The following is a 27,564-nucleotide window of genomic DNA, read 5'->3' as shown; positions in this document are numbered from 1 at the left end:
ATGAATTATGGTTGTTTTAAGTTGAAATAAATGTTACCAAAAAATACTGTTTCACATAAAAAATAATTTATTTTACACAAATTTTTCACCGAGAATCAAACATTACAATAAAATAAATAAAAAAAAACAAACAAGAAACCATAAAAGTTGTTAAAGATATGGCATTGGCAATTCGTTGGGCTTGAAAACTGGAACGTTGGGGGGATTTTGGAAAGATATGGCGAATTCGATGTTTGATGTTTGGAGATCAGTGACGGCCGGCACCGGTGGTAGACGGGCGGCGGGGACCGAAGAAACCGTAGAGCCATGGATTGACGACCGAGTTAAAAATGATTAGTTGTTGGCAGAAGTGGACCTGGAATTTTGGAACGTCTATTGGAATTGATCTGCTGTTTCACTATGTTGATATAAGAATAGGAGTTGAATAAAATTTGATTACATATCCTTCAAACCAATTTCGCGATAACACTCTTTTATTTGATGCGACCGACATCTGCCGGTTGCCAGCTGTGAGAGTACCCGCCGGTAAATGTCGGATGCTGCCAAAAACGTATTAAGCGGACATTATTGACTCCATAAGTCGGCGAAGCATGGCTAAACTTTTTTCCAATGCTTTTAAAGTAAAAACTCGTGTAAGAAAAATTCAAAACTAAGTACATCAAATTTTACTGAAACTTGACAGCGGCTTCATTGATGTCTTTTTCGAAGTTAAACTGAAAAATTAATCGGTTTTAATGACGCCTACCAATTGGAAATTTAACATACTTCACATTATTATCGACACCGTGAAACAGGCTTTTTTTGAACTTTTTAATTCTCTCATTTTTTCCACTAAATTTCAGAGTTTTAAACCTTTTTTCCGTTTCAAGTAAAGATCTACTTACATGTTTAAGATATGACGAAAAAAAGTCCCGATCAAGAAATTGGATAAGACTTATGAGGTTATATGGTAGCCAGCAGATGATGTACGCGACGACTAGTAGCAAGGAAACTCGCAGGGCTCGGGATCTGAAAATTTCTGAATTTTTACCTGTTTTTGATAGAAAAATAGGTTACCGATTCAAATTAGCATTATACGAGGTACTCGTGTGCACACCGGTCCTCATCACCGCCGACGCTTCCGACGGAGAAATCGATGGTCGCTGCGTCAGTGGGACCTCCGTCTCGTCGCTGACCACGATTCTGGGAGTCGCTGAAAAATAATCAGATAACTGAAATTTCAGAGTTTTAGACTTACTCATCGGCTTCTCGGGCTCCTTGATGTTGACGTGACGGGAGAATGTCTTCAAAGGATTCCATTCAGAGGCTCTAGTCAGTACTGTATCTACCGTATCGCAGCCGGTGTGGAAGGAAAATGAAGAGGTGTGACGGATGGACGGCCGAGAGTTGATCCATACCCATGAGATGACTATGATGTAGGATAGCTGGAATCAAAAAAAAAAGGTTGACCAATCAGATTTACACAGGGGGTGTGGCCAACATCGGTGATTGGTTGGCGGCTATCTACACCGCTTGACATGTTCTGGGTTTTCTACGCTAACCCAGAAATTGTCGGGCGCTCAAATAATATAGGATCTCGGGAATTTTAAGATTGACCAATTAGCGATATACAGGGGGCCTGTTAAACGTTGCTGATTGGTTGGTGGCTATCTACAGCGCTTGACATGTTCTGTGTTCTCTACGCTAACCCATACCATGTAGGGCGCTCAAATAAAGTAGGATCTCTGGAATTGAGGTTAACCAACCAGCGATATACATTGGGTGGGGCTAACGTCGCTGATTGGTTGGGACATAGTTTCGCTGCACTTGCTAACAATACGTTGACCCGAAAACTGTCGGCTGCAGAATTAAGACTCACCATGATAATGATACAAGGGATCCAAAAAACGAGACTAATATGCAGTATGCTGTACCAGAACTCGGCGTCAAACTCTGGCACTACCTGTGGTTTGTTGAATTTTTCCATCCGTGCAATCTCCCAAATTTGCAGACACTGGCTCCAATTATACTCGGGAAGTGCTAGATATGCTTTCCAGATGAAAAGTTGTGGGCATGAGATTACTAGCGCTACTATCCACGCGACTATTAACATCATTTTAGTCCGTTTCAGGGCTTTGTTGGGGCTGTGATGGGATGGGGAGAGGACGGATAGCAGGCGATCCACGGCGATGCACACGATCACGTTGGAGGAGCTCTGGAATTTTGATTTAAAAGAAAAAAAGGTAGATTGACAAAACTGTATATTTGAAAATTCTTAACAGTTTTCTGAAACAGAAAAAAACCTGTTTCAAATTAAGACAAATTAATTTCAATGTCTTGTTTGATTTTTCAGTCGTTTTTCCAGTATTTTCCCATCAAAATAGCATCAATGGCTTTGTTCACTCATTTTCCAAGAACAGGCCGGGCGGAATCGTTGCGCCTGACCTTTTCTGGGACCCACAAACGAACACAAAAATTAACAAAGTTGAAGCTTCTACCGTAACCCGGAAAACTGTGAGACTGTCCGCATTTTTTTTAAATTTCAACATTTTGATCTACAGCTGAAGCTTTCCAATGTGACTAATATGGATCATCAGATTCGGTGCGGCAGTTGAAAATTATACTTTTTCGCAAACAGAGGTTTTACTGATATGCATGGTCCGACGTCTACCGAGATAAGTTCTTCAGATTCAAAGATAAGTTCTTCAGATTTTCTCAGAAACCCCGTTTGCTATACGGGGACAATAAAGACAACACTATTTACTAGGTCAATATACTAACATTTTTGTTTAAACCTGTTCAACTTATAACTCCTACCTGAAACGCGAACGTATGAAACATCTTGACAATTTTACAGAGTGCATCTCCACCCCGCCAATCGTAGGTCAATAACCAGCAGGCACGAGATGGTACGTAGATGAATAGAACGAGAAGATCCGAATAGTTGAGTGATCGCTTCAGAAGGTCTAACCGCGTTGATGTAGGTCGTTCGCTTAGCTGAAAACATTTAAGGTAAATGGAAAATGGAAGGGCCAGTGAAGTGTCGGGCGCTTCAAAATACTATCTGATTATACCATTTTGTAATTTTAGATTGGGATTATAGTGAAAAGTACACAGAAAGTCTGTTCAGTTCTGTGTTTAAAATTTTTCACGCGTTCAATATATTAATTTAATAACGTTATGGTCATATAATTAATCGACAAAATGCAGGCAATGAGGTGAAAATAAATATAATCTAGTTCCTTTTTTATTTTTTTCACTTATTTTTCACACTGAAAACATAAAAATAGATGGATTTTGCAAAAACGAACTGTCGTTGTTGAGTAATTGAGACTATAAAATTTAACTGTTTCATGATGTTGATTTTAGCAAAAGTTTATTTACTTTTTTATTGATCCCGTTGTTTATATTGTAATTCTACCGACCATTCCGACATATTTCAAATCTTTGACAATTTCGCACAGTCTTTTTATAAAGTTTAGTACTTTGATTCTCATTGTGTAAAGCGTGTACTTCAAAATTATTTCAACCATGAACCGAGTAAAAAAAAAGCTCCTTCTAGAACTGCTAAAACAATCAGTTTTGTTATTTTTCAGTAATTGCGAATAAAAATTCAACTGCTTCACGATATTGATTTTAAGACAAGTTTATTTGCTTTCCATTGACTCAACTAACCTGAATTTAGTTTAAATTTTCATCACAAAAAAAAATATACAATTCAGTATTAAGATTTTTATTGTGTTCAATAATTCAAAATTATGGACAATCAACCGAAAATATTATTAGAACATTCAAGATTCCTGTCGCCATTTTTACACTGATAACATAAAAAAAATTTAGGAAAAAAATCAACTGTTCCATGTTGTTGATTTTAAGAGTAGTTTATTTTTTCTCTAATTTTTTTTCTCTTTTTCTCTAATCCGTGTGCAAATTCAAAATTTTTATTCAAAGTCCCAACGACCATTCTCAGCTTTTTCAATTCCACATACACTCAAATTGATTAAACTGCGCGGTGTGTACGCACAAAATTCTAAAATTTAGGCTCCGCCCGGAAAATCACGGAGAGAAGGACAAAATCGGGACCCCAACCAATAACAGCCGCCGACATTTCACGGGTACTAATATGTTTAACGTGCAGTGGGCGTGGCGAGCTGACCCGTCTGCAGTGAGATAAACATAGTGGGGCGCTGAACCAATGAGATGTCGGCGGTCGATATTGGTTGGAGTCCCAGTCTTTTCTCCGTGATTTTCCAAAAAAGCAGTGTAGTTTTGAGTAATTGAGAATATAAAAATTTCAACTATTTCACGATGTTGATTTGAAGAACAGTTTATTTGCATTTTCAATACTCTCATAAGATTCATTTGATAATATTCATCAAAACATCTAACAAACATTTCGATTAAATTTAAGTATTTGACAACAATTTCACGCATTTTTAATTTTCCCACTGCTGTGCTACGAAAATTTGGGTGAACCTTGAAAAAAAAACAAAATATAAAAAAAAATTGTGGGATTTATAGAATTTACTGTTTCAACAAATTAATAAATGTTCAATAAAATTTCAATAAATGATCACCAAGAATTCGGTTACTCGTGTATTATTTCCCCTCATTTTTTAAATTAATTTTGAACTTTAAAACGTGATGCCCATTCGGTCATTGTGACCATATACATAGACGTGCTTTAAAGCAATTTTCGCTCCCTTTTGAAGAAATCGAGAATAAAAACTGAACTGTTTCACGATGTTGATTTGAAAAAACGTTTATTTGCTTTTTAATTTAGCGAATATTCCTAATAAATTCAAATCTTTTGACAATTTCACATAGTCTTCTAATAAAAATTCAATCTTTAATTGTCGATGCATAATTTGAAATACAGTTTTTCCTTGTAAAATTTTAATGCAGCTTTCACATTTTTAGAACAATTTTCCCTACTTTGCTACAAAAATATTGGAAAAAAAAAGCGAACTTTTGAAAAAAATTCTGGGCTTGACAAAATTTAATGTTTCAATAAATTATTATAGTCACGTACATTGAAACGGTTATTCAATTTCATAAAACCCATTTTGAATTCAAAAATATTTAAAGTTCATGAAATGTTTTTTGTCCTTTTTCAATCGGAGTGTAGGCTTAGGCTTAGGCATAGGCTTAGGCATAGGCTCAGGCTTAGGCTTAGGCGTATGCTTGGGCGCAGCGGGAAAAGTCGCAACTTCCAAGAATTTTTCAGAAAAAAAATACTATGTTAAGCTAGACGAAAAGTAAACCTTATCGTTGTGAATTATTATAATTTTTGGAATTTTTTTTTAAATCCCAATATCTAGGTTTTTTGCCAAAAAAGGAGGTTTCTTATGAAATCACCGTAAAATTTTTTCTGCTGTTTCTCATTGTTTTTAAAAAATTTGTCAAATAAAATTTGGTAATACTTTCAGATCCCCTATAAAACCCATTCCCGACAAACCTGTGTATAAGCGGCCAGGTTCAACGGCGCGCCAACAATAAAATTGAGCACCAAAGTGAACATTTCCACGTAATCCGACAGGATTGGCTCAGGCGGAAGCCCCGGATTATCAGCGTCGTACGATTCTGATGATGACGTCATTAATGTTGACGTCGTCAAGTTTGAAGGGAGAAGCATCTGCAAAAATGAGGGGAAATTGAGGTTACGGAAAATGGGAAAAATGAAGGGAAAACGCAAGAAATTTTGGCAGAAAAATGGGCAGAAAATTGAAAAAATCAGCTGTTTTACATAATTTTTTTTCACCTGTACCTACAAAATTGTCAGCAAGGTTTTTGTAGAAGCATATCAATTACATCACGAATTTAAAAATTCTGAGAATACATAGATGAAATCTAGATCGGAATTATTGAAAAAAAAATTTCAGTTATTAAAGAAAACATTTTGAAACGGGATAAAAGTTTTCAGTTTCTGAAAATTAAAAAAATTAAAAAAAAACTTCAAGTAAAATTCGAAATCAAAATTTTCAAATTGAAATTTTTATCTATGAATTGGGATTATCTTATCCTCGAATTAGTCCGCATTAAGCACTTGAAACAGAAAAAAATCTATATCCGCTGGGATTAGAAAAATCTGAATTAATATAAATTCTGATACATCATTTTTAGTATTTGATCTACGCATTAATGAATATTAATGAAGAGATGGGGAAAATAAATCTAAAAATAAAATTTAAAGACAGCGCAGATGGTGGCTGGGAAAGAGCAAAAACTGAGATTTTTCTATTTTAAAAATACTTTTTAAAAATTCAGTTGAAACAGGAACTTTGACATGTGAGGAGAGAGCCCAGACTTCAGCTCAAATTACACAAAAAAATGAGCACTTTGTGTTGAACCAGAGATTAGAAAAACAAAAAAAAGAAACATATTTTTTTCACTGTTTCAATTTTTTGATAAATGCCAAGCTATTAAAGAAAATCGCTAACACCGCTTCATCGCTTCAAGTATTTTCTAAATTTTCAAAACATTTTCTACATGCACTATGATTCGTGTTCAAAAAATAAATTTAGGATTTTGCCAGTTTTCAAAATATGTATGACAAACTATGTATAACATAAGAAATTTCGAACAAAATCTGAGTGCGGCACAGAAAAATAAGCGGGGCTTAGAAAACTAAGATGTATGATTTTTAATTAATCACAGTTGCTTTTACATTTAAAAAAGTACAGATGACCATCAAAAAATTTTAGTTAAAAAAAATATACTGTTTCGAGTTGTTTTTATCAAAATTTTTAAAAATTGTGTCTTTGCTTCGTTGGTTTATTACTTTGAATTTCTGTTATCAAAATAATTATATTTTAATTGCAATAACTATTATTATTTCGTGGGACTATTTTTCTGAAAATATTTTTTGCTGCTTATTTAATTTTTTACTGAAATTTTGAAAAAAAAAAACTAAATTGTCATGTTTCTATACGTTTTTAAAGTGACATTTCAAAAATGAATTTGATTAAGAAACTTTTTCGAGAGTTCCTGTTGAGATCAAGTTTTGAAAAAAATATTTAAAAATTATCATGCTTCAATGTCACTTTAAAAAAATGAGGCTAAATAATCAGGTTTACTATCGAATCAATTCAAATTTCAGAAAAAAGTTCCCTTGTAAAATTATTATTACAAAGTTTGTGCTTCTCAAATTCAGAAAGGAATATCGAGGAATATATATTATTCTGTTTCAAGATTTTCATAAATTTTGTGCATTTTGTATCTTAACATTCCGTGGTATTAAACGTATTTATGTTTCTAAAATTTCAACATTGTAATACCAATTGAACAGAGCTTGTTTGCTGAAGTTTACTTATTTTTTAATTTAAAAAAGAAACTGGTTTTCGAAAGTTGCTGGGGGGGAAACACTATTATAAAAAAATTAATTTAAATTTAACTCACAGTGCACCTCTAATCGACTTCAAAAAATTTGACATCTAATATAAACTTTGAGAAACAGTGGAAATTTTTATAATTTCCGTCGGACGTTTTGAAAAAAAAATTTAAAAATTATTATGCATCAAATAATCTGATTCACTAACAAAATTTTTTGGTAAACTTAAATTGCAGAAGTTATTCCCTTGAAAAATTTTTAAAAAAATTCATTAAAATTCTTAAAAAGCCTTCTCGCAGCCCAAAGAATAAGTTAAAGCAATGCTGAAGAATAGTTTTCAATATCATTCATAGTTGCAGAATTAGTTGCATAGTTGCAGAACATGCATAGTAGCAGAATTCATAGTTGCAGAATTTTCTAATTCACGAAAAACTGAAAAAAACCGCTATTCATAATATCATAAGAAAATATTTGTATTATATGAAAAGTTTCTGAAACAGTAGAAAAAGTATTTGATTTTTTTCAATTCAGATTCATTTTTTGCTGTTTTTTTTACACAACATTTTATCATGTTTCACTGTACTCATTAAATTTGGGATTTATATAAGTCCAGTTACTAATAACGAAAAATTATTCTCACAGGAAAATGTGATAATTTTTTTTCAAAAAATCGACTGTTTCAATATTTCCATAAATGTTGTGCTGTACAATCTCTCTGATAAAATTTTATAAAGTGTTTCAGTAGTTATAATTTTAATAGATAAGCATTGTCGACAAAAAAACTCAAATACGAAAAATCATGAAAATTCTATTTTCAGAAATAAATTTGGAATTCTTGGCAAAAATGTCCCCATTTTTTGCAGCAATAAATTTTTTAAAATGTTACTGTTTTACGTAGTTTTTAAAATAATTGTTATTTGCAATTTTTGCTTCCAAAAATTGTTTCAAAAATCCATTGAAAAGTTCGAAAAATAGAATAGAGAAGAATGTCAAACATCTTCCGCTTGCATTCCTTTTCATCCTTGAAATTATTCATTGAAGCAGAAGAGGATGCTCACGGAGCATTACTGGCAGAAAATAAGGAACAAGAGCATGGGCGGAATAATAACAAGAGAATTGCAAAAAAGTGCAAAATTAAAAAAGTGTGTGGGACATTTGGAACTTGAGACGAAAACAATAATATTTACAGAGTATTCCAGATTTTTTGGATTTTTTAAAGTAGAAAACTTGATAATTTACAATCAAAATGGATTTTAAATAAGGTTTCCAGCTTCATTCTGAGGACAGCTAGACACTCTCCCTCTCTGCACTCTCCCCGCCACCCACACTCTCTCGCCGTGGAAACTTCAAAAAGGCGTAGCTTTACTCAAAATAGTGCTAGAAACATAATTCTTGAAAAGAATAAACCAAACATTTTACTTTTTATGAGAACTCAAAAATTGATAACCCTGCAAATACTCATTTAGTCGAAAAATATAATTATTTTTTTAAACAACTGTTTTGTTTCAATAATTGTGATTGAACCCACATCGCATTAAAATTATTTCAAAATTTTTCGAACTTTAAAGAAAAGATGAAAAGGTAGCAAAAAAAACAAGAGTAAAAAGTAAAGAAAAAAAAGAAAAAAAAGAAGAGTTTCAAAAGAGGTGTACGTGAATAATTTAAACGACGGGAAACTAGTGATGAAGCTAGTTTTTACTCGATTATAAGCTCACACGGAATTTCCTCGTTTTTCAAAAAATTAATTTTAGAACAAAAAAAAATTTCTGTTTCACAAATGATATTAAAAGATTTTCGATCTTTGAAAAAAAAATCAGAATTTTTGCCGCTGGAGAGACTGGAGGAAAATTGCTCTTTTTGCTCCATAACTGAGCACAAACCGCCTTTCTTTATACTAGTACAAAGGCTTAAGCCTAATTAGAAAAGAAAAAGGGAAGGCTTTGGAAATGTGAAATCACAATTAGTTGCTGGAGCAAGAAAATGAAGAATTTCAAGGAAAATGAAGTGGAGATGTCTAATTAAAATTGTATTATATACACTCTATTTTTGCAGTGACGTAAAAGATTCGAGAGGGTGAGAGAGCGCAGACAGCGAGATATTTGGTTTTTTTTCAGAAAATAAATCTCCTAAAAGTAATCAACCTATTAAGAAAAATGAATGCTTTGTATTAATATGCTGAAACATTTCGTGATTTTTTCTCAAATTTTCAAAATGTTTAACTTACAGTTATAGAGTTTTTTCGCTGATTTGAATACATTTTAGAATAGCGTAGTAGCTCAATTTAAGGCCAAGTTACACCAATGACAGGTAAGAAAGAGTGTGAGTGGGGAGGAGAGCGCAGACAAGCAGACACTCTTCTCACTTTTCACAGTCTTTCGTTTAACATTTTCAAGAGCTTCTTTCAGAATAGTGCTGAAATATATCTATTTTAACAAACAATTTCACAATAGTTAACTTGTTCACTATTTAAAACTGATTTATCACTATTTAAAGCTCATTCATCACAAATTTTGCCAACTTGTTGAAACCGTTGAAAATATTTTTTTAAATCTTTAAAAGTTAAAGAATATTTTTTACTTTACAGTAAGAATGCAAGAATTCTGGCTTCCTCTAGAGCCAAATTATTCACCATAAAAGTTAGGAATATGAGTGAATAAGTGCGCAGAGGACAGCTCAGGCAAGCAGACTTTCTGCACTCTCCTCTATTTCCACACTCTCTCGCCTATAATTTTAAATATGCATAGTTTATACCAAAACAGTGTGGATACAGGTTATTTTTAACCTTAAAAAAATTGCTCACGCATTAATTCGAAAGATTAACAATGTATATCACGAAATTTTGAAACAGTGATTTTTTCTTGTTAATTTCAAACACCAGCTGTATCAAGAAAAAATTGTTTAATACCCATTTAAATCATCACAATTTTCATAAACTTGTTTAAACCTTTAAACAATTTTTTTAATACTTCAAATTTACGCTTTTTATTTAGTTCGCAATAAAAATGCACTTGAAACTAGAATTCTGGATTTCTCTAGATTCAAATTATTCACCTTAAAAGGTATACAGTGTGGAATCAAGGGTTTTATAACTTAACAAAGTAGCTATTGCATTAATTCGAAAGCACCAAAAGTATTAATTAATAATCAATCATAGACCGTGTGCCTTAAAAACATAGTGAAACGTTAGGTGTTTAAAAAAACAGGGTATGTTCTAAAATACTACACATATCCCTGTGCAGAACATATTTTAAAATAGATATCTAGCTCAAACTCAGGCCAAGTTGTGCACTTTCAAAATTGGAAGGTAGAGAGAGTAGAGGAGGGCAGGAGAGTGCAGACACGCAGACACTCTGCACTCTGCTCCTCTCACATACTATTTTAAGCGGAAAACTTTGAAACAACATAAAATGCTTTAATTAATATGTAGAAGAAAAAAATAGCAAATCAAGAAAACGATGAAAAAATTATAATTTTTGTGAAACCGCAAAATTTTTTTCCAGAAAAAAAACATGAAATTTTCTCTGAATCAGCTATAGATTTCCGAAACTACGAAAAATAAAAAAGTGTCTAATCCCGAGAAGTGACAAGCAGGTGATAAGACTTATTAGGGGGAGACGTTGATATGTGCATTTCAGTTAGCTCACACTAATGAGAAATGCCCAAAGGGAAATATGTACTAACGGGTGGCGGGGGGACGGGTTTCAAAGTGTCTATATAAATACTTCATCTATGAATTTGTGTTGCTCAGTCGGAGCCCACTTCCTCTCAGCGACCTTTTCCTACGAGTTGGAGCAAAAATGAAACCCCGAAAAAAGAAAAAGAAATGGGGAGGGGGGGGGGGGGAAGGGTTTTTGATATAATTACTGGTGTATGTACATTCTGCCAAGTGAAGTAGAACAAACAGGAAGTCTAGATCATTGAGACGAAAGATTCTAAGATTTGGAGACCGGTTCTTGCTCTTTTCAGTTGATATGTTTTTTTTTGTTTTCAGTTCGTAAACTTAATTAGGGTACTAATCATCTATACGGCCGCACTCAAAGATTCCGAGAAACGCGCGTAGCCAAGTGGCTAACGCGCAAACTTATTGCACACGAGGCTCATCATCAGAAATTTCTATGAATTCTTTTTTATTTTCTCTGAAGACCGACGTGAAGTCAAAAACTGAGTGTCTGGTGTGTGTGTGTGTGTTTGTGTCAGAAATAGAAATAATGAGAAATGAGCGAATGATTCATAGAACGGACAATTAGGTTAGGCTGCGTATGGGGAAGAGTTTTTTAGTGAAGAGCGGGCTCAGAAACCGAAAATCTAGATTTTACTTGTTGAGATTAGACTAAAGAAATCTATATTTAAATAAAGCTTCCGCTAAATAAAACCCTATAATTTTCGATTTTTAATGTATAATTATTAAAAATTTTAGATTTTTTTTTCTGATTTTTCAAACTATTAAGTTTTGAGTAGATTTTTAAAAAGTTGAGTTAATTTTAATGAAACTGAAAATTATTTGTTTTATTTTTACAAAAAAAATTCGAAGTTTTTACAGTTTCACATAGTCTACATAGAGATTGTTTATTTTTGCAATACATTCTAAGCATGGCTTTTGTAAATTTGTGATTTATTTTCGAAAACATTCACATCACCATTTTAAAAGTTAACGCCTTAATGACGAAATTCCAATGTTTAGAAAATTTTGCAATTTTTTACAGTTTCGCACAGTTTATATTCAAAACTCCGTTATCAATGTATTCATTAAGTTCGATGCTCGTTTTCAAAAACACTAAAAATGATAAAGAGACATCCTGAATGGACGTCGAAAGTCTACTTTTTTTCGGAAAATTCTGGAAACAAGTCGCTTTCAATTTTTTCTTTCAATTATTTCTTCGAATTAGTAAATGCTTTATAATTATTTCTTACATTAATTGAAACAATATGAACAATTTTAAAATAAATTTTCAGTTTCAAAAATTTAACATTAACGGCAAAAAATTTAGAATATAGGGTGATCTTTTTTTTTGGAAAAATTTACATCGAAATAGTTGTTTTATCTTAAAATATTAATGCCCAGTTACAGAAAATCTTAAAAATGTGCAGTTTCACAATTTAGATATTGCAAAAGATTCTTTCATTGAGTATTCAGTGACTCGTATTAGCGTCATTAACACACTGAAACAATGTTTTTTGTGATTATTTGATACACAAGTTCCATTGAAACATATTTTTTGCTGTCACAATAATATTTAATTACTTATCTTCTAAAAACAAGAAATTTTAGATTTTAAAATTTTCATCGAAAATTTACAGTTTCACATTATTTATATAACTATCAGTGATTCGTTATAGTGTTTTACCTAAGAATGCATATTTACAAAATTTAATTGAACAATTTAATTGTTCATGTGCTCTCTGGTTGGCCTAAATTAAATGCCCGCGGAGTTAGAAGTCTGATTTTGAAATAATATAGGTACTTTCTTATTTTGAATATCTTTACTATTTCAATGAATTTCAAAAATAAACAGTAAAATTATTTTAATGTTCTTTGGACGTTATAGGCCGAACTAATTTCGAAAAAATTCAAGTTAAATTTGTTTTTTTTTTAATTTCTTATAATCCATCTTTGGAATTAGAATTGGCTATGTGAAAACTCCAAAACAGTTCAAATTCTGATTTTCAGTTTTTTTCCAAACTTTTACATTTTCGAGAAGTTTTTAAAGAGAAGCAAAATTTAAGCTAAGTTCGATACAGATTCTGACAAAAATAAATTTCAAATAAATTTCTGAAAACCAATTCCCCATGAAAAAACATGTTTTCGAACAATAATCTACGTAGAAGAAATGCACTTTGGTCACCCTGCCTTTGAAAATAAGTTAATTGAAAAAATAGCTTCAAGGTTAATCCTCCTGCTCAAAATTAAATTTCAAAAAATAGTAAAAAAAAATAAATTCTCATCAAAAAAATAAGCGGAAAAACACATCCAAAACTAGAAGAAGCAAGTGAGAGAACGGGGAGAAAAATCTAATTATGAGGCTCTCCGTCTCTAGTGGACACTACAAGAATAGCTCGGAAAATTGAAATAAAAAGAGTTAAAAGCTGACTGACTGGAAAAAAACAGAAAACAACAGGAAAATGACAAAAAATGAAGAGTTTTTTGGGATAAATGTTGTTGTCATTCAGCAATGATGAATGTGAAAGCATAAGGGAATAATAGATTGGATTTACAAACATTTTCAGGCTATTAAAATTCGAATGTTACAGTCAGCGGTCGAACCCGGAAGCAAAATCTTGTTTATTTTGGTATTACACTTTATAAGTCATTTTAATTTTAATAATGTAAGTCAATAAACTTGAGATTTATTACTAAAAACGTTTTCATCACCATTTGAAAAATTAACGTTTTAGAGACTAATTTGGCAAGTTTAGAAAATTTGCAATTTTTTACAGTTTCACATATTTTATATTAAAAATTCCGTTTTCAATACATCAGTATATTCAAAGGTTTTTGGAAAATGTTAAAAATACATCCTGAACTTTCTGATTTTTCAAACTATTAAGTTTTGAGTAGATTTTTTAAAAGTTGAGTTAATTTTAATGAAACTGAAAATTATTTGTTTTATTTTTACAAAAAAAAAATTCAAAGTTTTTCCAGTTTCACATAGTCTATATAGAAATTGTTTATGTTTGTAATACATTTTAAGCATGGCTTTTGTAAATTTGTGATTTATTTTCGAAAACATTCACATCACCATTTTAATAGTTTACGCCTTAGTGACGAAATTCCAAAGTTTAGAAAATTTGCATTTTTTTTACAGTTTCACATAGTTAATATTAAAAACTCCGTTTTCAATGTATTCATTAACTTCGATGTTCGTTTTCAAAAACACTAAAAATGATAAAGAGACATCCTGAATGGACGTCGAAAGTCTACGTTTTTTCGGAAAATTTTGGAAACAAGTCGATTTAATTTTTATTTCGTTTACACTCAAAATAATAAAACTGCGTGGCGTGCGCGCACAAATCCCAAACTTTAGACCTCGCCATTTTCGACCAACCAAGGGGAAAGGCGAAAATCGGGACACCAATCAAAACCAGCCGCCGACATTTCACGAGTTTCACTCCCCAGTGAATAGCACTCCACGCCCTCACGAAGAGGTTAAAAGCTGAAAGATATTGGTTGGATTTCCGATTTTTGCCGTTCCCCGTGGTTTTCCTTCAAAACATGGGAGGAGCATAAATGATAGAGGGCGGAGCCTGTTTTGAGGTACTGCACTCTTCACGATGATTTAAAATTACTAATTGGCAATTCAGAAACGTTAACATAAGGTCAACGTGAAACAGTTTCAGAAAAGAAGCAAATAAATTTTTTTGCCAAATATTCACTGTGTTTCATAATTATTGCGTTTTTTATTAAAATTTGGTTCTTGTGTTGTGTCCAATACTATGTAAAAATTTAGACGATTATCTAAAAAGACTATGAAACAGCAATTAAAAAAAATATTTTTTTAAACATTATTTTATAAATTTTGAAAAGTGTTAGTTTTAAAAGCCTCTTGAGTTTTTTAAGTAATACGTTCTTCTAAAAACTAATAATTTTATTCATCAACCAAAGAAACTTTTAAAATTTAAAGTTAAAAACTTTACATTTTCGAATTCCCGACAATATATCAGTTATTTCGAATTTTTAATGTGTTGGTAGAGTTTTTACTTGTGGTCAAAATGCATTTTAATAACTTCAAAAAATTTGTCTTCAAAACTAGAAAACCAGACGCTTCCCGCAAAAAAACCTCATTGATTAGGTTGAAAAACTGAAAAAGTAAACTTTTAATTTTCAAAATAATCAAATCCCAATTAAAATATTTTCTAAATTGCAAACTTTGTGATAAAAATTATTGTGAAACAGAATATTTCAGACAATATTATTTTGAAAAACATGAATTTTGGAAAAGTATATCCTTTCTGATGGTGAGCATGGTGAGCATGAAAAAACATGTATATTTGCTTAAAACAAGATTTATGTGCTTTCTGAAATGGGAATTTTTTTTCCAAAAATTGGAAAAACTTATCATGTTTCAATATAGACTCAAAAGTCCTCAAACAATTAATTTAGAATTCGGCCCATCAATTTTAGCAAAACTTTAAGAGATCAACCCCAACATTTTTTCGGAAATTTGCATGAAAACTTAGAAAAAAATTCAAAACAAACTTTTTGTTGAAAATTTAAAATACACAAGTTTTGCAGAACAATAAATGGATTTCAGAGAATTCTGGAGCATTTTTTAGAAAATTCTAGAAAGTTGAGATTTTTTGCCACATGAAAAAAGATTCCTGTTTCAGTGATTCCTTAAGAGAGCTCCTTGGTTAAATTGTTGAAATGTTCCTTTTTGTATTTCTAGAGGTTTAAGATTTAATTGTTAAAAAAAAGCCCTAAGCCGAATGATTTTTAACATGATTGAAAAATGTGACACTTGATTAGAAAAAAGAAACCATATTTAGTTTTTGACCTAGAAAATTCCAAAGAGATCACATTAGTCAATTGGTGCAAATAAATGTAAATATATCTCGCAAGAAAAAAGTATATCCAATTGACATGCAATGTTATTTATAATTCAAATATCAAAAAAGAAATCTAATTCTCGGTCCCGAGACGCCTGACAGGTGCAGTTTTTCATCTGAAACGGATTATTCAAGCAGAGAACGAAAAATGGGAAAATGAAGAAAGTGACTGGAGAGAAGGAATTAACAACAGATTTTGAATTACAATAGAACAACACTTTGAAACAGTGATTTTTATCTTCAAATTTTCTTATTTATATTCTGTGAATTGTTTGAATCAGAACCAGATTTTGAGATCTTAAAAAGTAAAATAGTTGAAACGGTAATTTTTGTTCAAAAATAAATAATTTTGGAGATTTCAAATTCCATAACAGAAATTCCAGCAAAAAAAGTTGAATTTTGAAAAAAAAAATCCGGTTTCACAAACTTTTAAAAAAATTTTCAACGATCTATTTTCTGATAGGTCCGGTTGTGGAATATCTGAAATAAAAACAAAACACAGGTTCATATTTCATAGAACAAAATTAAAAATTTCGTGTTTCTAATAGTAAGTTAATTAATTTTTACAAATATTTTTAAAAAGAGAACCAGTTTTACAATATTTGACTTTTTCTATCATTTCAAAAAAAAATAGTTGACAGAAATTTAAAATTTTATGTGTTTTCCTTGTACAACAGGTTTTTCTCAAAATTTTAAATAGGTTTCAATCAACACAATAAACATGTTTGCAAAATCATTTTCACAATTTTACAACAAATTAATGAAGAAGTTGAAACAGCACAAAACTGTATTTTTTAATTTCTCTATTTTAAACGATTCGATTTACTAGAACAAATTAATTCATCTCCCTTTGAAAAAGTTCGTTTTGAAAGAATACACTTTTTTAAATTTAAAAACAGCTTCGAAAGTTCTATAAATCATTTCAAACTTTAAATTAAAAAATAAATTTTCAATAAATTTTTTAAAAATTTGTTAAAAATTTACTGTTTCACAACTGTTACTTAATTTTTGCCAAGATATTTTTTGTGTTCACATTCGAGTTTTAAAGCTAGTTTTATAGTTTAAAAATGATCTCAAAAAACTGAGCACCTCGAATGCTCTTAGAAAATGCTCATAAATCGTCCAAAGGGATAGAGAGAAGGTAGGACTTTTTGCTTTTTCTGATAGATCAAAAAAAAGTAGAGAGAAAGAGTGCAAAAATAGCCATCATAAGAAAAAAAAATGAAAAGATGAGGAGGAGATCTCATGAATATTCGATAAGAAAACGATGACTTTTCTGCTCAAAAAGGAGCAAATATTTCAGTGATGATAGGGATAGAAATTATGAGTCAAAATTTATAAGTTACAAAAACATGACTTTGTTAATAACCGAAATTAAATAGTTTCATTTTGTAATAATTTTGAAACAGTAACTTTTTTTGAAAAAAAAACTCCTAATTTTAAATTTCACAGCGCCTTGTTTTATTCGATTTTAACGTATTTTTTAAAAAATCCGAGAAAAAAATTAATGTTTCACTGCATTTTCAAAAACTGTGGAATTTTTTGTTATCAATGTAGTTTTTTTTTTGGATTTAAGATGTACATAGTTTCATTATATTTCCAGTATTTATCACTATTATTACTTGAAATAATTTCTCAAGTTCTTGAAAATTTGCTGAAATGGATAAAAAAATTTGCTTCACTGCGTAAAAGGAGAAAATTCAAAAATAATAAAAATATTGTTTTTCACAGATTAATAAAACATTAAACAAATCCAATAGTGTCAAATCGAAAAAAAAGTTTGAAAAACTCAATGAAATTGTTTTTGTCTGTGAGAACAAGAACAACTTCGATTAAAAAGCGTGCTCAATGAGCACCACGAGGCGTGGGTTCACAAAGGACCGGAAATGTCTGACACCATGACGAAGGGCGATTTCTGAAAAATTGGATTGGAACAAGTGTTTTTTAAAGTTTGGTTCGAAGAGAAAAAGAGAAAAAGAGAACATTTGAAATTTAAAATATTCATAAATATAGAATCAGAAAATTAGTGGAAAGTTTTAAAAATTTGAACTTTTTTTTTTTCACCACAAGAGTTTTAGAATTCTATATATATATATATATACCGGGAAAAAAATTTTGTGAGAAAAATTGTAATTAAATGGAAGCATAAATACGGTACGGACATATTAGAAAAATGAATAGATCGAAATTTAAAATTTGTCATATCATTCAAACTATTTTTCGTTAAGTTCGAGTAACTTCAACACTTATTTGAAATAGATAATGATTTGTTCAATTTTTTTCATGTATTTTTTCAAACTCTGTCAAACAATATGAATTTTGAAAACATCCAATTTATCAAATGTTAAGATTATTGACACACTGTCAGTAATTGCTTCCATATGGAAACTATGAAACAGTAAGAAATAATTTGCAAAATTTCAATTTTCTAATCAAAAATTAATCACTATTAATCAAAAAAGATTAACCACAATTTAATCACAGATTACAAAACTTATAATCAAAACAAATTCTGAGAGTTTCGAAACAGTAACTTTTTCAAATTTACAAATCGTACTTTCAGCATCTACTTTCTTATGAATATAATGCATCCCAAGACCTCCAAAGCTCCAACACCAGTTGCGCAACCCGGCAAACGTCGGGCGCTGCCCCTATACATAAAAAGTGCACAAATTATCATCTGATTATAAGTAGTTTTTATCTATTCCCAACCAATTTAGCATTTCTCTGCTGGTTTTTGCTTTCAGAATGATGCCGTCACACATAAAATCCGTATTTCTTTTTGAATTGTTCTATTTTTTTTAGAAAGGGAATTATACAAACAATCGAAACATCTTTTGCCGAACTCGACTTACTTTAATACCTATTAGAAGCAGAGTTTTTTAAAAATATTGCCATTTATTTAAAACCGCGTTTTATTTAACTAAAATTTTTTTGGCTTGAAACTAGTCAAATCTCTGTTCAATTTCAGTGTTGAAAATATATGCACAAAATGACGTCATTCACAATGAAAATAGGGAATAAACTCAATATTTGGGATGTTTTTTACAGAGATATATGGGAAAATAGTTTTTTAGTTACATTTTCATTTTTCAAGTTGGAATTTCTTTTAAATTGACAAATTCGTAACTAAATAAAAATAAAAATAAAAATTCAACGTTTAGGACCACCCTGAAACAGTAAACAATTACAAACAATTTTGTTAGAAAAAAGAGGATATTTCAGTAATTCTTCAAAAGAATCCACTCTTGTCTAAACTTTTATTTTAATTAATTCAAAGCGCTCTGACATGATCAATGCTGAATCACATTGAAAAAAATACACAATTTTATATCGAAATAGTGAAACAGTGAGGGTAATTTGCAGAAAAACAATTCCACTGTTTGAAAAGAATTGCCGTTTTAACGAAAATTTCTTGAAATTTGTAGTAGTGAAAGTTACCAACAATTTCTGAACTATTCAATTTTAATAAAGTTGGTTTGAAGAAAAAAGAAAGAGGAACATGAATGAATAACTTTCATGAAACAAAGAATCAAAAATAAAGTGGAAAGCTTTCAAAATTTGAAGAAAAAAATTTCTGTTTCAGCATGTTTTCAAATAAAGTTTTTCAAAATTAACATCGTTATCTCAGGATGTTGTGTATAGGTGGTCATCGTTCTAATTTTGAAACAGCTGAATTTTCAATCATAAAATCTTAAGTCAGAATAAACTTTACACAAACATTTTGGTGAGATTAATTGAAGTTATGTCATTAAGAAAAACGTTCTTAACAACGAAATATTAAAAATTTGAAATTTTTAAAAGTTGTATAGAAAAACGATTAATATGAACAAAACTATTGTGGGAAAAAACAATTTATTCATGATAGCCACGTCGTCAATCAATGTTTAAATGAAAAATCATCCATAAATATTGAAACTGTGAAACAGTATTTATTGATTTTTGACACAAAAATCTTGTCCTCATCTGAGTTTCTCCCCAATAAAGAACTTATTCTGGCGGTCATAACAAAAATATAACTACTGCATTCCTAACACGGCTAAAGAGCATAGAGCAACCGAATACTAGGTCAGAATTTTGGAAATTTTTTGTATTAAAAAAAATATTTAAAAAATTGCAAAAAGTGCAGTAAAAAGGGTTGAAAATAATTGTACTTTTCCAAATGTTTCACGTAGTCTATATAGTAAACACTTGTTCAGTTGAATGTTGATAGCTCTTCCGAGCGAGTTTTTTTAAATTAAGCTTCATAGCTGTAACATTTAATATGAAGAGTTACACTCAAAATAAAAAAACTGCGTGGCGTGTACTGCAGAAAACCTCAAATTTAGGCCCCGCCTTTTTCTCGTCCACTCACGGAGAAAAGGCAAAAATCCGGGGACCAACCAATATCAGGCCGCCGACATCCTACGGGTTCCGCGCGCCGCTGCGTTTAACTCGATGTGGGCGTGGCGAGCTGTCTCCGCCCGCTGTGAGTTAAACATAGCGACGCGCGGAACCCGTAGGATGTCGGCGGCCTGATATTGGTTGGACCCCGGATTTTTGCCTTTTCTCCGTGAGTGGACGAGAAAAAGGCGGGGCCTAAATTTGAGGTTTTCTGCAGTACACGCCACGCAGTTTTTTTATTTTGAGTGTATTGTACCCCTACAGCACCCCTACCAAAAGTTATCAAATTCTAGTTCAGGTACCTTTGAACGCTAAAAGCTAGTTGTCAACTTTCTACAGTAATCCTTCCATAATCAGTGAGTTGATGGAACAAGAAAATTCGAAGATAGAAATTAAATTAACATTCAAAAAGTGTACTCTGTTTTACAATCTTGCCAAAACACTTTTGTTCTCAAAAAGATGTATTAAAAAGATATATGACAATTCTTATACTTTTCCCAAGAACTGCTCTTTGCTCTTTTTCTCATTTAAACGGAAATTTTATTTTTTGGGCTCGATTCAAAATTCAGAAATAGACTGAATTTTGAGTATTTTTATGGCAATTTTCTATGACCAAAGAGTAGCACAATTATTATGACAATTTCAAGACTCTTTTGAAAAGAATGATGAAACAGCTTGGAAAACGTTTGAAAAAATTTAAAAAATTTGAAAAGCTGAAAAGAAGAAATTTTTGAATTGACAAGTGGGGTCGTAAATAGTGAGGTTGTTTTAATACTTATTTGAAACAGATTGTGATTTTATTTAATTTTTCAATGTTACGTACTATATGATACAACTTCAAAACAGTATTCCAAAAACTGAAATAAATATTTAAAAACTTGTTCAAAGCAAACATTTAATAAATAGTAATTGTGATCGTTTGAAAACTATATCTGCTGAACTCTGAGCATTTTTAAAACAGTTTTTTTTTCCAAAAACGATTGGAAAATCAGCCAATCAAAACCATTTCTGAATGTTTTGAAACAGTAATTTGTTCCAGCAACGATTACTGGGAAAATTGACATGACACTTTTGAAGTGCAATCATGTGAACTGTTTAGAAAGTTAATTTTGGAATTCAAGTAGTTACTTTAAAAAAAAGGTACTACTAAAAAATTCATAATAATGCACAATTTGGAAAAACACTGTTCTAAAAATTGTGAAACCAAAAATGATAATAGTGAAACAGTGCAGAGAAAAAATATTTCTATTTTGTTTAATTTGTTGTGTTTAACTTTGAAAAACTCACAAAAATTATATGAAGTCACACTGAGATAATTAATTAAAAATGAATTAAACAAAATGAATAAAAAAAACAAGAAAATTGTGATTCCTGTTTTATGTATTCTAAATTAAGAAACCGTTCAGTTAAATATCGATAAAAATCATCATTTGTTTGGCAAAAAAAAGAGTTCAGCTGAATGCTTAGCCTACAGTTCCCCCTAACGTACCACTACAACAATCGTACAGTAAGTCATTACCAGACTGAAGTTAGCATACCGCATACCTCTATACTTCCAGGCTAGCCAGTTATGTGGCATAGAAACAATGCTTTAGAAAAAATGTATACAAAATAAGAAAAACAGAACAATTTAATTATTGGTAGAAAAATCAGGAATATCATTTTTACTCAATTTTACAGCTAATCAAAACAAATGGAGTACTAAACTGAATATTACCCATACAAATTACAATTAAGACCACATCGAAACAGTAAAAATTTTAAATTGCAATTTCTTCTAGTTTTCATCGTAACACTAAGAAACACCAGAAAATCACAAGAAAAAATGTTTTTAAAAGTTATCACACAGAAACGGTTACGCATTAAAATTTAAAAAAAACCCCCGATTAAATTAACTTATGGAAACTGTAAGAATATCCCAATTAAAAATTGTTTGAATAACGTTACTTTTCACAAATATGGTGCATGCTCAGCACCCGACAGCTCCCGGGTTCCACCAACAGTTGTGCAACCCGACAAGTGTCGGGCGCTGCAGCTATTTTGATAGAAAAATTTACGAATTTGAGTTATATGTTGTTTATAGAAACTTTCAATATTGTGTTGCCTTTTTTTAATTTTCTGATTGGCTTGAAGCAAAAATGACATCTTAAATTGAAAAAATAATAATAAGGGTGTAATTTACTGTAATCTGAAAGTTGTAAACTCATAAAAATAATTCATCAAAACTGTAAAATAAAAGAATGTTTTGATAAAACAACATCCACAAATATCAAATATGTGAAACAGTATTCATTGAATATTTTATAATTGAAAATTCGGTTTTTGATCCAAAGCTTATGGCACTGTGTCCACGAAAAATGTAGTGGGGTCAATTATAAATTTAAAAAATTGCAAAGTTTTCAGGTCTTTTGTCATATGTTGTTATACTTTTTAACGGGAAAGCTAACGAAAACTTTAGACTTTATCATATCCTTCATTTTCCCATAAAAATTGTTCGACTTTTTATTAAAAAATACTGTTGATCAATACTGGATAAATATTTTTTCAAAAAAAAACCGGTTTTCAAAACCTTGAAAGTTTTGCAGTATTTTGAAGTTGACAAAATACTTTATTTAATTTTAATAACTTGAAAAAAAATTAAATTTTTTTAAAATTAAAAAGTTTTTGAAACTGTTTTACAGTGTTGTTATAGTTTTTTTATTTGTCGGTTACATCTGCTTAGAAAGGATTGTTTATTAAACTATAAAAATTTCTCTTTGCTTTTTACCTAATTAAAAAAAATCATTTTCGACTTATTTCAGAATAAAAAATAGACCGAATTTTGAGTAGTTTAATGGTAATTTTTACGATTTACGATTATTTAATTATTCTTAGTATTTACCTATAAACATTTAACACTTTTTCAAAGCAGATTATGATTTTATTGTGAAATAAATTTTTTAGAATGTTTTTGCAAAAAATCCGGTTTGACAATTTCTGATAAAGTATTTTATAGCAAAATTTTGATTTCAAACTGGTTTATCTTGTGAAGCAGCTTTTCCGGACTAGAATTCTTTTAATACCATTGGAAACATAATTTTTTCCAATTATTTCAAAACCACGTTTTACCAATAATATTTGCTTGGAAATTTCTCTAATCTCAGTTTAATTCAACTTTTGAAAATAGAAATACAAAATGACGTCATCAAAATGAAAATGAGAAAAGCGTCTTGTAATTAGTGATAATTAATGCGGAACAAATAATAAACAGGTCTTAGAAAATCTGCAAGTTTCAGATCTGAACAAGTTATGACTGTTTGGTAACAGTAAATTTTTTCAAATTTTGCAAGTTTTTAAAAACCATTGCAGAATTTAAAATAACTATTTGAGATGTTTTTCTCACGGAGAAAAAAAATAATTTAGTAGGTACTAATTCAGTTGGAATTTTAATAAAATTTAAAATCTCATAACGTCAGATGGAGAATTATATGTTTTCCCCGAGAAAGCGGAGCGAGTATCGTAGCGCCAGCTTAAAGGCGCATCGCCTTTAGTGTTCGAAGGGTCTCGACGCGATGAAATCTTGCCTTGGCCGCAGCGGCGTTTTGTCACCATTCTACGTGTTGGTAACGAAAAAGGACGTGATTTTATCGATTTGCATCGATTTTTTTTGGATTTTTCTTTGATGTTATTGTATTTTTATCAATTTTTTAGTAGTTGTTAGGTTATTTATCGATTTTACTCGATTCTGTTGCGTTTCAAGCGTTTTTCTCGTTTCGTAATGATAAAAATGTGGTAATTTTTACGTTTTTCAAGAGTAATCTGACCAGATGCAGGATTTGCAGGAGGAATTCATTTAAATTCTCAGTTTTTACTTGTAACGCTCAGGAAGTGTACTTTCGGAAGCTCAAAGGCTGATTTTCCCCTGCATTTTGGGCACTTCATTAAGTTTTCTGTTCATTTCGAAATGGTCAGTGGTTCTCTCTCATCTTGGAGAATATATGTTCGTTTCTGTCTCTTCTCTATCTCTCTGTCATACGCGCTCTTTTCGGTATTGTTATTTTATCCAAGCTTTTTTACTATATAATTTTTCGTTTATCGCTCTCTCCCTCTTATCGCTCTTTAACTTTTCTCTTTCCGTTTTTCGTGCACTCGCGCACTCGCTCTCCCTATCTCTTTATCTATTTATCTCTAACAAGCTGCTTTGGTAATTTTCGCGTTAAAAAATCATGATATGATGGACCAGGTCCCAAGAAAGACTTTCTATCGAGTGAAAGGCATACGTTTTTATGTGAAAGTGACTCCATGAGTCTTGTGAATATTCCGATAACAATTATCGAGAGAATTTTGTGGATGATTTCCTTTGTGGTTACCAGGTAACCGGAGTCCACATCGCAGAAAGAGCAATTCTTTATCGCGAAATTACGAGTTCAGGCCACGGCAGGGCTGTTATCAAGTCCAATTCGGCTACATTAGTTGAATGAGAAATATTATCGTGCATTTATGTCGCTTTTATATTGACTGGTTGAGCCAGATCAGAGTGTATAGGAGTACAAAGTCGACTCCGTGAGTCTCGAGTATATTCTGATTTCAGTTATGGAGATAATCCGTCAGCTGGTTTGTGTGTGTACGATTAGATTACCGGTAGATTTCGCAATTTACTTTTCCGTTATCTATTGTTTTTCAAGGTATCTCGTGTTCTCTTTTTTCCGGTGTATCTACTTCTCTTGATTACGTAGGATTTCTACAAGTCTATGAAGGACTAGCGCAAGATTACTAAGGAGAAACGCGAGTCTACGTAAGAGTGGCGCAGGTCTCCGCAAGAGTGGCTCAGGGCTACGTAACAGTGGCGCAGGCCTATGTAAGAGTGGCGCAGACCTACGTAGGAGTGATGAAAAGCCAGACTGGAAGTTCGATTTTGAATTGGCTCTTTGAAAAGCATCGAACGTATACGGATAGTCAGAAGATATGGAATAGCTACATTTCGGGCCCCAGGGGCTCCAAGCCGAACAGTTGTCATTTATATCATGTTTTATTTTTTAAGAGGTGATATTTTTTCAGTGTCGCTGCGTGTTTCGAGATCACGTATTTATTTACTCCCTCTAGATGTTATCCTTTGTTTTCCCGCGAATTTCATGATTGCCGTTTTTCAACTAACCCCGTTCCCGCTATAATCACGACGCAGACTACGTAGGAGTAGAGCAAGTTTACATAGCAGGCATCCAAGTTTATGTAGGAAGTTGGCAGGGGCGGAGCTGAAAAAGGGAGATTCCGGTGCTTGACTCTTTCTATCAGTTTTTATCCTATACTGTTAAGCGGTCGATCTAGGCAGTTATCATATCGAGTCGCGCGTATATTCTCTCTTTTGTCGTCTGCTAAATCAGGATTAACGAGAGGCCGTGTTCTGGTATACGTAAACTAGCTGTATACTTCTTTGGTTTCTTTGCCTACTCGTTTTTCATGGATTTAGTTTCAAACTAATTTCCGTTGCATACTATTATTGACGACGAGGCTTCGTTAGTTTTGTGAAAGATAATGTAGAAGTACCGCAAGTGGACGTAGGAATTACACACGTCTGCGCAACAGCCCCACAAGACTGGACAAGAAATTCACAGACCGTGAAGTAATTTGTATTTCATTTCTCATTTTACCTTGCTATAATTGGTTCAGAATTAAGTCACGGTTATCCGAGAGGTTTGATCCTGATATGGATATGACGTGGCAGTTACAGGCAGAGGGACCCGTCCTCCCTGAGTTTAAAGTCACACAGATGAGTGTAATCGGATATTTCTACGCAGTGTTTTTATCTCAATTAATTGGGTATTAAAGGGTTGGTATCCTGTCAAGATTTTATGTACGTAACTTTTTCCGTCATACTTTCGGTCGAGACACACTAAGACTTGACCTCTATAGCCCCAGGCTCTGCATGTTCTACCCTATACCACACTATAACCCAAAAAATAAACCCATAATACCATAAATTTCGTGTTGACAAGAGCGCAGCTTGAACTGGGAAAACTATTTTTCGGAGAGCGAAGCGAACCGAGAATTATATGTTTTCCCCGAGAAAGCGGAGCGAGTATCGTAGCGCCAGCTTAAAGGCGCATCGCCTTTAGTGTTCGAAGGGTCTCGACGCGATGAAATCTTGCCTTGGCCGCAGCGGCGTTTTTCCACCATTCTACGTGTTGGTTCCCACCCGCCCGCCCCACACATCTGTTATTCCAAAGTGCCATGCACCTACACTATTTTCCAATCCTCCGTGAGGACATTATGAACTATCCATAAATTTTGATTACACCGTAAGTTGATTGGCATCAGGTGAGCCTTCATTTTCCTTCAGATTCCGCCAGAGTGGGCAGTCGGTGTCAATCTGCAACAATAGCAGGTTGACCCTTGTGCTTGTTTCGGCGGTAGCCGGGAAGCTTCATTTTTGCAGTTCTGTAGAGTAAAATATTTTCGGATTTGGGCTCGTGGAGCCAGTTTCGAAGTTTGAATAATGATCTATTTTGCAGAGACTTATGTTTTCATCTATAGAGACCACAGAAACATCGACGTTCTTCGAGATTTCGAGTTTCGCACGACTTCTTTTCCGGCGCCGGATGCCGCAAGGAAACACGAATTATCAAATGCAGGTTCAAATTTTGGACAAATATTGAAAAAATCAGGTGTTTTTCGGAAAATTTATGAACCTAGATACGATATATAGCTTTTGACTTATTTCCCATTAAAAATTTCGAACAAAAACCGGTAAAGGACGCCGATCCCAGCACTTCAAACATCGGAATTGAAGACAAACCAGCGAATTTACTAAATATTCAGTTTCAGATAATAATAATTGGACTAGCGCCCATTCTTCAGATTTCATATTTGCATCGCTCAGCCGTCGGACATCGTGACACATTTGGGAAGGCGGCTCCGAATTTCGGGTCCAGGATCGTCAGCCTTCGTCTATGCAGTGCTGTATTCGGTCGGAGAAAGGAGAGAAGAAAGAAGATGAGAAAAATAGGGAGGAATGTAGATCTCCATTCTGGACCGTTTTCCTCAGGCCGCATTGCTCTTCAGGGATGCAGTATTGCAAGGCGATTAGCTACGACTTAGGATTAACAGAGAAGTTTTTGTATTATTGATTTAAGGAAATACGTGTTTTATATGATTGTTTTAAGGAAACACGCCTATATGGCTCAGTAACCCATAATTCTGCACAAGTTTTTCAGTTTTCCCACGACAGACAGCAGTCTTCGACGTCACTCTCCGCTCAGCCACCAGTGTATCGACGACGATCAGAACCGAGGAGAAACGACTGCGATGGAAACGATTGGACCCACCCACCAGGATACTAATTACCCGTAATC

The 27,564-nt window shown here is 32.2% G+C and overlaps 1 protein-coding gene, 113 non-coding genes and 1 pseudogene across 115 annotated transcripts; 57 read left to right on the top strand and 58 right to left on the bottom strand.

Moving 5' to 3' along the window:
• Positions 1-49: 49 nt before the first annotated feature.
• daf-38 (G-protein coupled receptor daf-38) lies at positions 50-5,614 on the bottom strand (the record flags this gene model as incomplete). Its single annotated transcript, NM_070486.4, has 7 exons — positions 50-355; positions 885-1,008; positions 1,057-1,192; positions 1,238-1,424; positions 1,859-2,194; positions 2,797-2,976; positions 5,438-5,614. 7 exons carry the CDS (start codon positions 5,612-5,614, stop codon positions 248-250), a joined length of 1,248 nt encoding a protein of 415 aa, NP_502887.1. The 3' UTR covers positions 50-247.
• 21ur-12944 lies at positions 75-95 on the bottom strand. The gene has a single exon (NR_064359.1).
• 21ur-3523 lies at positions 436-456 on the top strand. The gene has a single exon (NR_064358.1).
• Positions 728-748, bottom strand: 21ur-2127. The gene has a single exon (NR_064357.1).
• On the bottom strand, positions 2,207-2,227 carry 21ur-7708. The gene has a single exon (NR_064356.1).
• 21ur-15277 lies at positions 2,735-2,755 on the bottom strand. Its single transcript, NR_064355.1, has one exon.
• 21ur-89 lies at positions 2,738-2,758 on the bottom strand. The gene has a single exon (NR_064354.1).
• Positions 3,176-3,196, top strand: 21ur-4953. Its single transcript, NR_064353.1, has one exon.
• 21ur-11802 lies at positions 3,177-3,197 on the top strand. The gene has a single exon (NR_064352.1).
• On the top strand, positions 3,369-3,389 carry 21ur-11683. The gene has a single exon (NR_064351.1).
• Positions 3,371-3,391, top strand: 21ur-12009. Its single transcript, NR_064350.1, has one exon.
• On the top strand, positions 3,372-3,392 carry 21ur-3015. Its single transcript, NR_064349.1, has one exon.
• On the top strand, positions 3,375-3,395 carry 21ur-15053. Its single transcript, NR_064348.1, has one exon.
• On the top strand, positions 3,476-3,496 carry 21ur-14149. The gene has a single exon (NR_064347.1).
• Positions 3,477-3,497, top strand: 21ur-1637. The gene has a single exon (NR_064346.1).
• On the top strand, positions 3,641-3,661 carry 21ur-12019. The gene has a single exon (NR_064345.1).
• Positions 3,642-3,662, top strand: 21ur-1142. Its single transcript, NR_064344.1, has one exon.
• On the top strand, positions 3,645-3,665 carry 21ur-9970. The gene has a single exon (NR_064343.1).
• 21ur-4931 lies at positions 4,324-4,344 on the top strand. Its single transcript, NR_064342.1, has one exon.
• On the top strand, positions 4,553-4,573 carry 21ur-2014. The gene has a single exon (NR_064341.1).
• On the top strand, positions 4,758-4,778 carry 21ur-4127. The gene has a single exon (NR_064340.1).
• 21ur-4759 lies at positions 4,840-4,860 on the top strand. Its single transcript, NR_064339.1, has one exon.
• 21ur-1297 lies at positions 5,030-5,050 on the top strand. The gene has a single exon (NR_064338.1).
• Positions 5,400-5,420, top strand: 21ur-5067. Its single transcript, NR_064337.1, has one exon.
• Positions 5,615-5,819: 205 nt separating the features above from the next.
• On the bottom strand, positions 5,820-5,840 carry 21ur-6545. Its single transcript, NR_064336.1, has one exon.
• 21ur-11753 lies at positions 5,823-5,843 on the bottom strand. The gene has a single exon (NR_064335.1).
• A 572-nt stretch (positions 5,844-6,415) lies between these two features.
• Positions 6,416-6,436, top strand: 21ur-2387. The gene has a single exon (NR_064334.1).
• A 38-nt stretch (positions 6,437-6,474) lies between these two features.
• Positions 6,475-6,495, top strand: 21ur-15252. The gene has a single exon (NR_064333.1).
• Positions 6,496-6,744: 249 nt separating this feature from the next.
• On the top strand, positions 6,745-6,765 carry 21ur-5363. Its single transcript, NR_064332.1, has one exon.
• A 178-nt stretch (positions 6,766-6,943) lies between these two features.
• On the top strand, positions 6,944-6,964 carry 21ur-6180. Its single transcript, NR_064331.1, has one exon.
• On the top strand, positions 6,945-6,965 carry 21ur-7027. The gene has a single exon (NR_064330.1).
• A 90-nt stretch (positions 6,966-7,055) lies between these two features.
• Positions 7,056-7,076, top strand: 21ur-33. The gene has a single exon (NR_064329.1).
• Positions 7,077-7,206: 130 nt separating this feature from the next.
• 21ur-9029 lies at positions 7,207-7,227 on the top strand. The gene has a single exon (NR_064328.1).
• Positions 7,228-7,368: 141 nt separating this feature from the next.
• On the bottom strand, positions 7,369-7,389 carry 21ur-2684. The gene has a single exon (NR_064327.1).
• 21ur-2752 lies at positions 7,370-7,390 on the bottom strand. The gene has a single exon (NR_064326.1).
• Positions 7,391-7,742: 352 nt separating this feature from the next.
• Positions 7,743-7,763, bottom strand: 21ur-7024. Its single transcript, NR_064325.1, has one exon.
• A 160-nt stretch (positions 7,764-7,923) lies between these two features.
• On the top strand, positions 7,924-7,944 carry 21ur-13574. The gene has a single exon (NR_064324.1).
• Positions 7,927-7,947, top strand: 21ur-9354. Its single transcript, NR_064323.1, has one exon.
• An 81-nt stretch (positions 7,948-8,028) lies between these two features.
• 21ur-3664 lies at positions 8,029-8,049 on the top strand. The gene has a single exon (NR_064322.1).
• A 190-nt stretch (positions 8,050-8,239) lies between these two features.
• On the top strand, positions 8,240-8,260 carry 21ur-1164. Its single transcript, NR_064321.1, has one exon.
• Positions 8,261-8,822: 562 nt separating this feature from the next.
• On the bottom strand, positions 8,823-8,843 carry 21ur-227. Its single transcript, NR_064320.1, has one exon.
• 21ur-10471 lies at positions 8,826-8,846 on the bottom strand. Its single transcript, NR_064319.1, has one exon.
• A 276-nt stretch (positions 8,847-9,122) lies between these two features.
• On the top strand, positions 9,123-9,143 carry 21ur-15106. Its single transcript, NR_064318.1, has one exon.
• Positions 9,144-9,424: 281 nt separating this feature from the next.
• On the bottom strand, positions 9,425-9,445 carry 21ur-9436. Its single transcript, NR_064317.1, has one exon.
• 21ur-8076 lies at positions 9,428-9,448 on the bottom strand. Its single transcript, NR_064316.1, has one exon.
• A 323-nt stretch (positions 9,449-9,771) lies between these two features.
• 21ur-5844 lies at positions 9,772-9,792 on the bottom strand. The gene has a single exon (NR_064315.1).
• A 299-nt stretch (positions 9,793-10,091) lies between these two features.
• On the bottom strand, positions 10,092-10,112 carry 21ur-6455. The gene has a single exon (NR_064314.1).
• A 313-nt stretch (positions 10,113-10,425) lies between these two features.
• Positions 10,426-10,446, bottom strand: 21ur-3647. The gene has a single exon (NR_064313.1).
• Positions 10,447-11,892: 1,446 nt separating this feature from the next.
• On the top strand, positions 11,893-11,913 carry 21ur-967. Its single transcript, NR_064312.1, has one exon.
• A 139-nt stretch (positions 11,914-12,052) lies between these two features.
• Positions 12,053-12,073, top strand: 21ur-10732. Its single transcript, NR_064311.1, has one exon.
• Positions 12,057-12,077, top strand: 21ur-2519. Its single transcript, NR_064310.1, has one exon.
• Positions 12,078-12,306: 229 nt separating this feature from the next.
• Positions 12,307-12,327, top strand: 21ur-14858. Its single transcript, NR_064309.1, has one exon.
• Positions 12,328-12,439: 112 nt separating this feature from the next.
• 21ur-1199 lies at positions 12,440-12,460 on the top strand. The gene has a single exon (NR_064308.1).
• A 189-nt stretch (positions 12,461-12,649) lies between these two features.
• 21ur-14102 lies at positions 12,650-12,670 on the top strand. The gene has a single exon (NR_064307.1).
• A 169-nt stretch (positions 12,671-12,839) lies between these two features.
• 21ur-13298 lies at positions 12,840-12,860 on the top strand. The gene has a single exon (NR_064306.1).
• Positions 12,861-12,891: 31 nt separating this feature from the next.
• Positions 12,892-12,912, bottom strand: 21ur-11207. Its single transcript, NR_064305.1, has one exon.
• On the bottom strand, positions 12,893-12,913 carry 21ur-13048. Its single transcript, NR_064304.1, has one exon.
• A 126-nt stretch (positions 12,914-13,039) lies between these two features.
• Positions 13,040-13,060, top strand: 21ur-11149. The gene has a single exon (NR_064303.1).
• Positions 13,044-13,064, top strand: 21ur-2275. Its single transcript, NR_064302.1, has one exon.
• Positions 13,065-13,787: 723 nt separating this feature from the next.
• On the top strand, positions 13,788-13,808 carry 21ur-6662. Its single transcript, NR_064301.1, has one exon.
• Positions 13,809-13,829: 21 nt separating this feature from the next.
• On the bottom strand, positions 13,830-13,850 carry 21ur-12441. Its single transcript, NR_064300.1, has one exon.
• Positions 13,851-13,991: 141 nt separating this feature from the next.
• On the top strand, positions 13,992-14,012 carry 21ur-4548. Its single transcript, NR_064299.1, has one exon.
• On the top strand, positions 13,993-14,013 carry 21ur-6669. The gene has a single exon (NR_064298.1).
• A 139-nt stretch (positions 14,014-14,152) lies between these two features.
• 21ur-9664 lies at positions 14,153-14,173 on the top strand. The gene has a single exon (NR_064297.1).
• Positions 14,157-14,177, top strand: 21ur-3136. The gene has a single exon (NR_064296.1).
• Positions 14,178-14,330: 153 nt separating this feature from the next.
• 21ur-5005 lies at positions 14,331-14,351 on the bottom strand. The gene has a single exon (NR_064295.1).
• Positions 14,352-14,568: 217 nt separating this feature from the next.
• Positions 14,569-14,589, bottom strand: 21ur-10523. Its single transcript, NR_064294.1, has one exon.
• On the bottom strand, positions 14,572-14,592 carry 21ur-5556. Its single transcript, NR_064293.1, has one exon.
• Positions 14,593-14,714: 122 nt separating this feature from the next.
• On the bottom strand, positions 14,715-14,735 carry 21ur-4031. The gene has a single exon (NR_064292.1).
• A 250-nt stretch (positions 14,736-14,985) lies between these two features.
• 21ur-786 lies at positions 14,986-15,006 on the top strand. The gene has a single exon (NR_064291.1).
• A 258-nt stretch (positions 15,007-15,264) lies between these two features.
• On the bottom strand, positions 15,265-15,285 carry 21ur-7734. Its single transcript, NR_064290.1, has one exon.
• 21ur-13762 lies at positions 15,266-15,286 on the bottom strand. Its single transcript, NR_064289.1, has one exon.
• A 123-nt stretch (positions 15,287-15,409) lies between these two features.
• 21ur-760 lies at positions 15,410-15,430 on the top strand. The gene has a single exon (NR_064288.1).
• Positions 15,411-15,431, top strand: 21ur-3181. The gene has a single exon (NR_064287.1).
• A 584-nt stretch (positions 15,432-16,015) lies between these two features.
• On the bottom strand, positions 16,016-16,036 carry 21ur-8004. The gene has a single exon (NR_064286.1).
• A 73-nt stretch (positions 16,037-16,109) lies between these two features.
• Positions 16,110-16,130, bottom strand: 21ur-13017. Its single transcript, NR_064285.1, has one exon.
• Positions 16,131-16,313: 183 nt separating this feature from the next.
• On the top strand, positions 16,314-16,334 carry 21ur-5059. The gene has a single exon (NR_064284.1).
• A 231-nt stretch (positions 16,335-16,565) lies between these two features.
• 21ur-8331 lies at positions 16,566-16,586 on the bottom strand. Its single transcript, NR_064283.1, has one exon.
• Positions 16,587-16,882: 296 nt separating this feature from the next.
• Positions 16,883-16,903, top strand: 21ur-4160. Its single transcript, NR_064282.1, has one exon.
• A 293-nt stretch (positions 16,904-17,196) lies between these two features.
• Positions 17,197-17,217, bottom strand: 21ur-4211. The gene has a single exon (NR_064281.1).
• A 230-nt stretch (positions 17,218-17,447) lies between these two features.
• On the bottom strand, positions 17,448-17,468 carry 21ur-13534. Its single transcript, NR_064280.1, has one exon.
• On the bottom strand, positions 17,451-17,471 carry 21ur-12518. Its single transcript, NR_064279.1, has one exon.
• A 60-nt stretch (positions 17,472-17,531) lies between these two features.
• 21ur-11857 lies at positions 17,532-17,552 on the bottom strand. The gene has a single exon (NR_064278.1).
• Positions 17,553-18,045: 493 nt separating this feature from the next.
• On the bottom strand, positions 18,046-18,066 carry 21ur-5637. Its single transcript, NR_064277.1, has one exon.
• Positions 18,067-18,185: 119 nt separating this feature from the next.
• Positions 18,186-18,206, bottom strand: 21ur-11250. The gene has a single exon (NR_064276.1).
• A 111-nt stretch (positions 18,207-18,317) lies between these two features.
• 21ur-1231 lies at positions 18,318-18,338 on the bottom strand. Its single transcript, NR_064275.1, has one exon.
• Positions 18,339-18,662: 324 nt separating this feature from the next.
• Positions 18,663-18,683, bottom strand: 21ur-5603. The gene has a single exon (NR_064274.1).
• Positions 18,684-18,965: 282 nt separating this feature from the next.
• Positions 18,966-18,986, bottom strand: 21ur-10624. Its single transcript, NR_064273.1, has one exon.
• On the bottom strand, positions 18,967-18,987 carry 21ur-12781. Its single transcript, NR_064272.1, has one exon.
• On the bottom strand, positions 18,969-18,989 carry 21ur-13459. The gene has a single exon (NR_064271.1).
• A 146-nt stretch (positions 18,990-19,135) lies between these two features.
• Positions 19,136-19,156, bottom strand: 21ur-7768. Its single transcript, NR_064270.1, has one exon.
• 21ur-216 lies at positions 19,137-19,157 on the bottom strand. The gene has a single exon (NR_064269.1).
• A 319-nt stretch (positions 19,158-19,476) lies between these two features.
• Positions 19,477-19,497, top strand: 21ur-3038. The gene has a single exon (NR_064268.1).
• A 215-nt stretch (positions 19,498-19,712) lies between these two features.
• On the bottom strand, positions 19,713-19,733 carry 21ur-11412. Its single transcript, NR_064267.1, has one exon.
• On the bottom strand, positions 19,716-19,736 carry 21ur-3170. The gene has a single exon (NR_064266.1).
• 21ur-12882 lies at positions 19,717-19,737 on the bottom strand. Its single transcript, NR_064265.1, has one exon.
• Positions 19,738-20,060: 323 nt separating this feature from the next.
• 21ur-11109 lies at positions 20,061-20,081 on the top strand. Its single transcript, NR_064264.1, has one exon.
• On the top strand, positions 20,064-20,084 carry 21ur-15333. The gene has a single exon (NR_064263.1).
• A 528-nt stretch (positions 20,085-20,612) lies between these two features.
• 21ur-14106 lies at positions 20,613-20,633 on the bottom strand. The gene has a single exon (NR_064262.1).
• A 209-nt stretch (positions 20,634-20,842) lies between these two features.
• 21ur-853 lies at positions 20,843-20,863 on the bottom strand. The gene has a single exon (NR_064261.1).
• On the bottom strand, positions 20,844-20,864 carry 21ur-4555. Its single transcript, NR_064260.1, has one exon.
• Positions 20,847-20,867, bottom strand: 21ur-3466. The gene has a single exon (NR_064259.1).
• Positions 20,868-20,957: 90 nt separating this feature from the next.
• Positions 20,958-20,978, bottom strand: 21ur-6690. Its single transcript, NR_064258.1, has one exon.
• Positions 20,979-21,195: 217 nt separating this feature from the next.
• 21ur-7563 lies at positions 21,196-21,216 on the bottom strand. The gene has a single exon (NR_064257.1).
• A 179-nt stretch (positions 21,217-21,395) lies between these two features.
• On the bottom strand, positions 21,396-21,416 carry 21ur-9988. Its single transcript, NR_064256.1, has one exon.
• Positions 21,397-21,417, bottom strand: 21ur-12621. Its single transcript, NR_064255.1, has one exon.
• Positions 21,418-21,653: 236 nt separating this feature from the next.
• On the top strand, positions 21,654-21,674 carry 21ur-15546. The gene has a single exon (NR_064254.1).
• Positions 21,675-21,921: 247 nt separating this feature from the next.
• On the bottom strand, positions 21,922-21,942 carry 21ur-9571. Its single transcript, NR_064253.1, has one exon.
• Positions 21,943-22,077: 135 nt separating this feature from the next.
• 21ur-2843 lies at positions 22,078-22,098 on the bottom strand. The gene has a single exon (NR_064252.1).
• A 357-nt stretch (positions 22,099-22,455) lies between these two features.
• Positions 22,456-22,476, bottom strand: 21ur-9018. Its single transcript, NR_064251.1, has one exon.
• A 475-nt stretch (positions 22,477-22,951) lies between these two features.
• On the top strand, positions 22,952-22,972 carry 21ur-9853. The gene has a single exon (NR_064250.1).
• 21ur-3852 lies at positions 22,955-22,975 on the top strand. Its single transcript, NR_064249.1, has one exon.
• Positions 22,976-23,079: 104 nt separating this feature from the next.
• Positions 23,080-23,100, bottom strand: 21ur-12144. The gene has a single exon (NR_064248.1).
• Positions 23,101-24,971: 1,871 nt separating this feature from the next.
• On the top strand, positions 24,972-25,201 carry Y105C5A.31 (annotated as a pseudogene). The gene has a single exon. A coding segment is annotated over exon 1 (230 nt).
• Positions 25,202-26,559: 1,358 nt separating this feature from the next.
• On the top strand, positions 26,560-26,621 carry mir-2217.5. Its single transcript, NR_131662.1, has one exon. It is a non-coding gene; the product is annotated as a pre-microRNA mir-2217.5 (primary transcript).
• The last annotated feature ends 943 nt before the right edge of the window (positions 26,622-27,564 follow it).

This window comes from Caenorhabditis elegans, chromosome IV, assembly GCF_000002985.6.
Source record: "Caenorhabditis elegans chromosome IV".
Taxonomy (NCBI): domain Eukaryota; kingdom Metazoa; phylum Nematoda; class Chromadorea; order Rhabditida; family Rhabditidae; genus Caenorhabditis; species Caenorhabditis elegans.
Note: the sequence above shows the minus strand (reverse complement) of the source record. Positions and strands in the feature narration are given on the sequence as shown.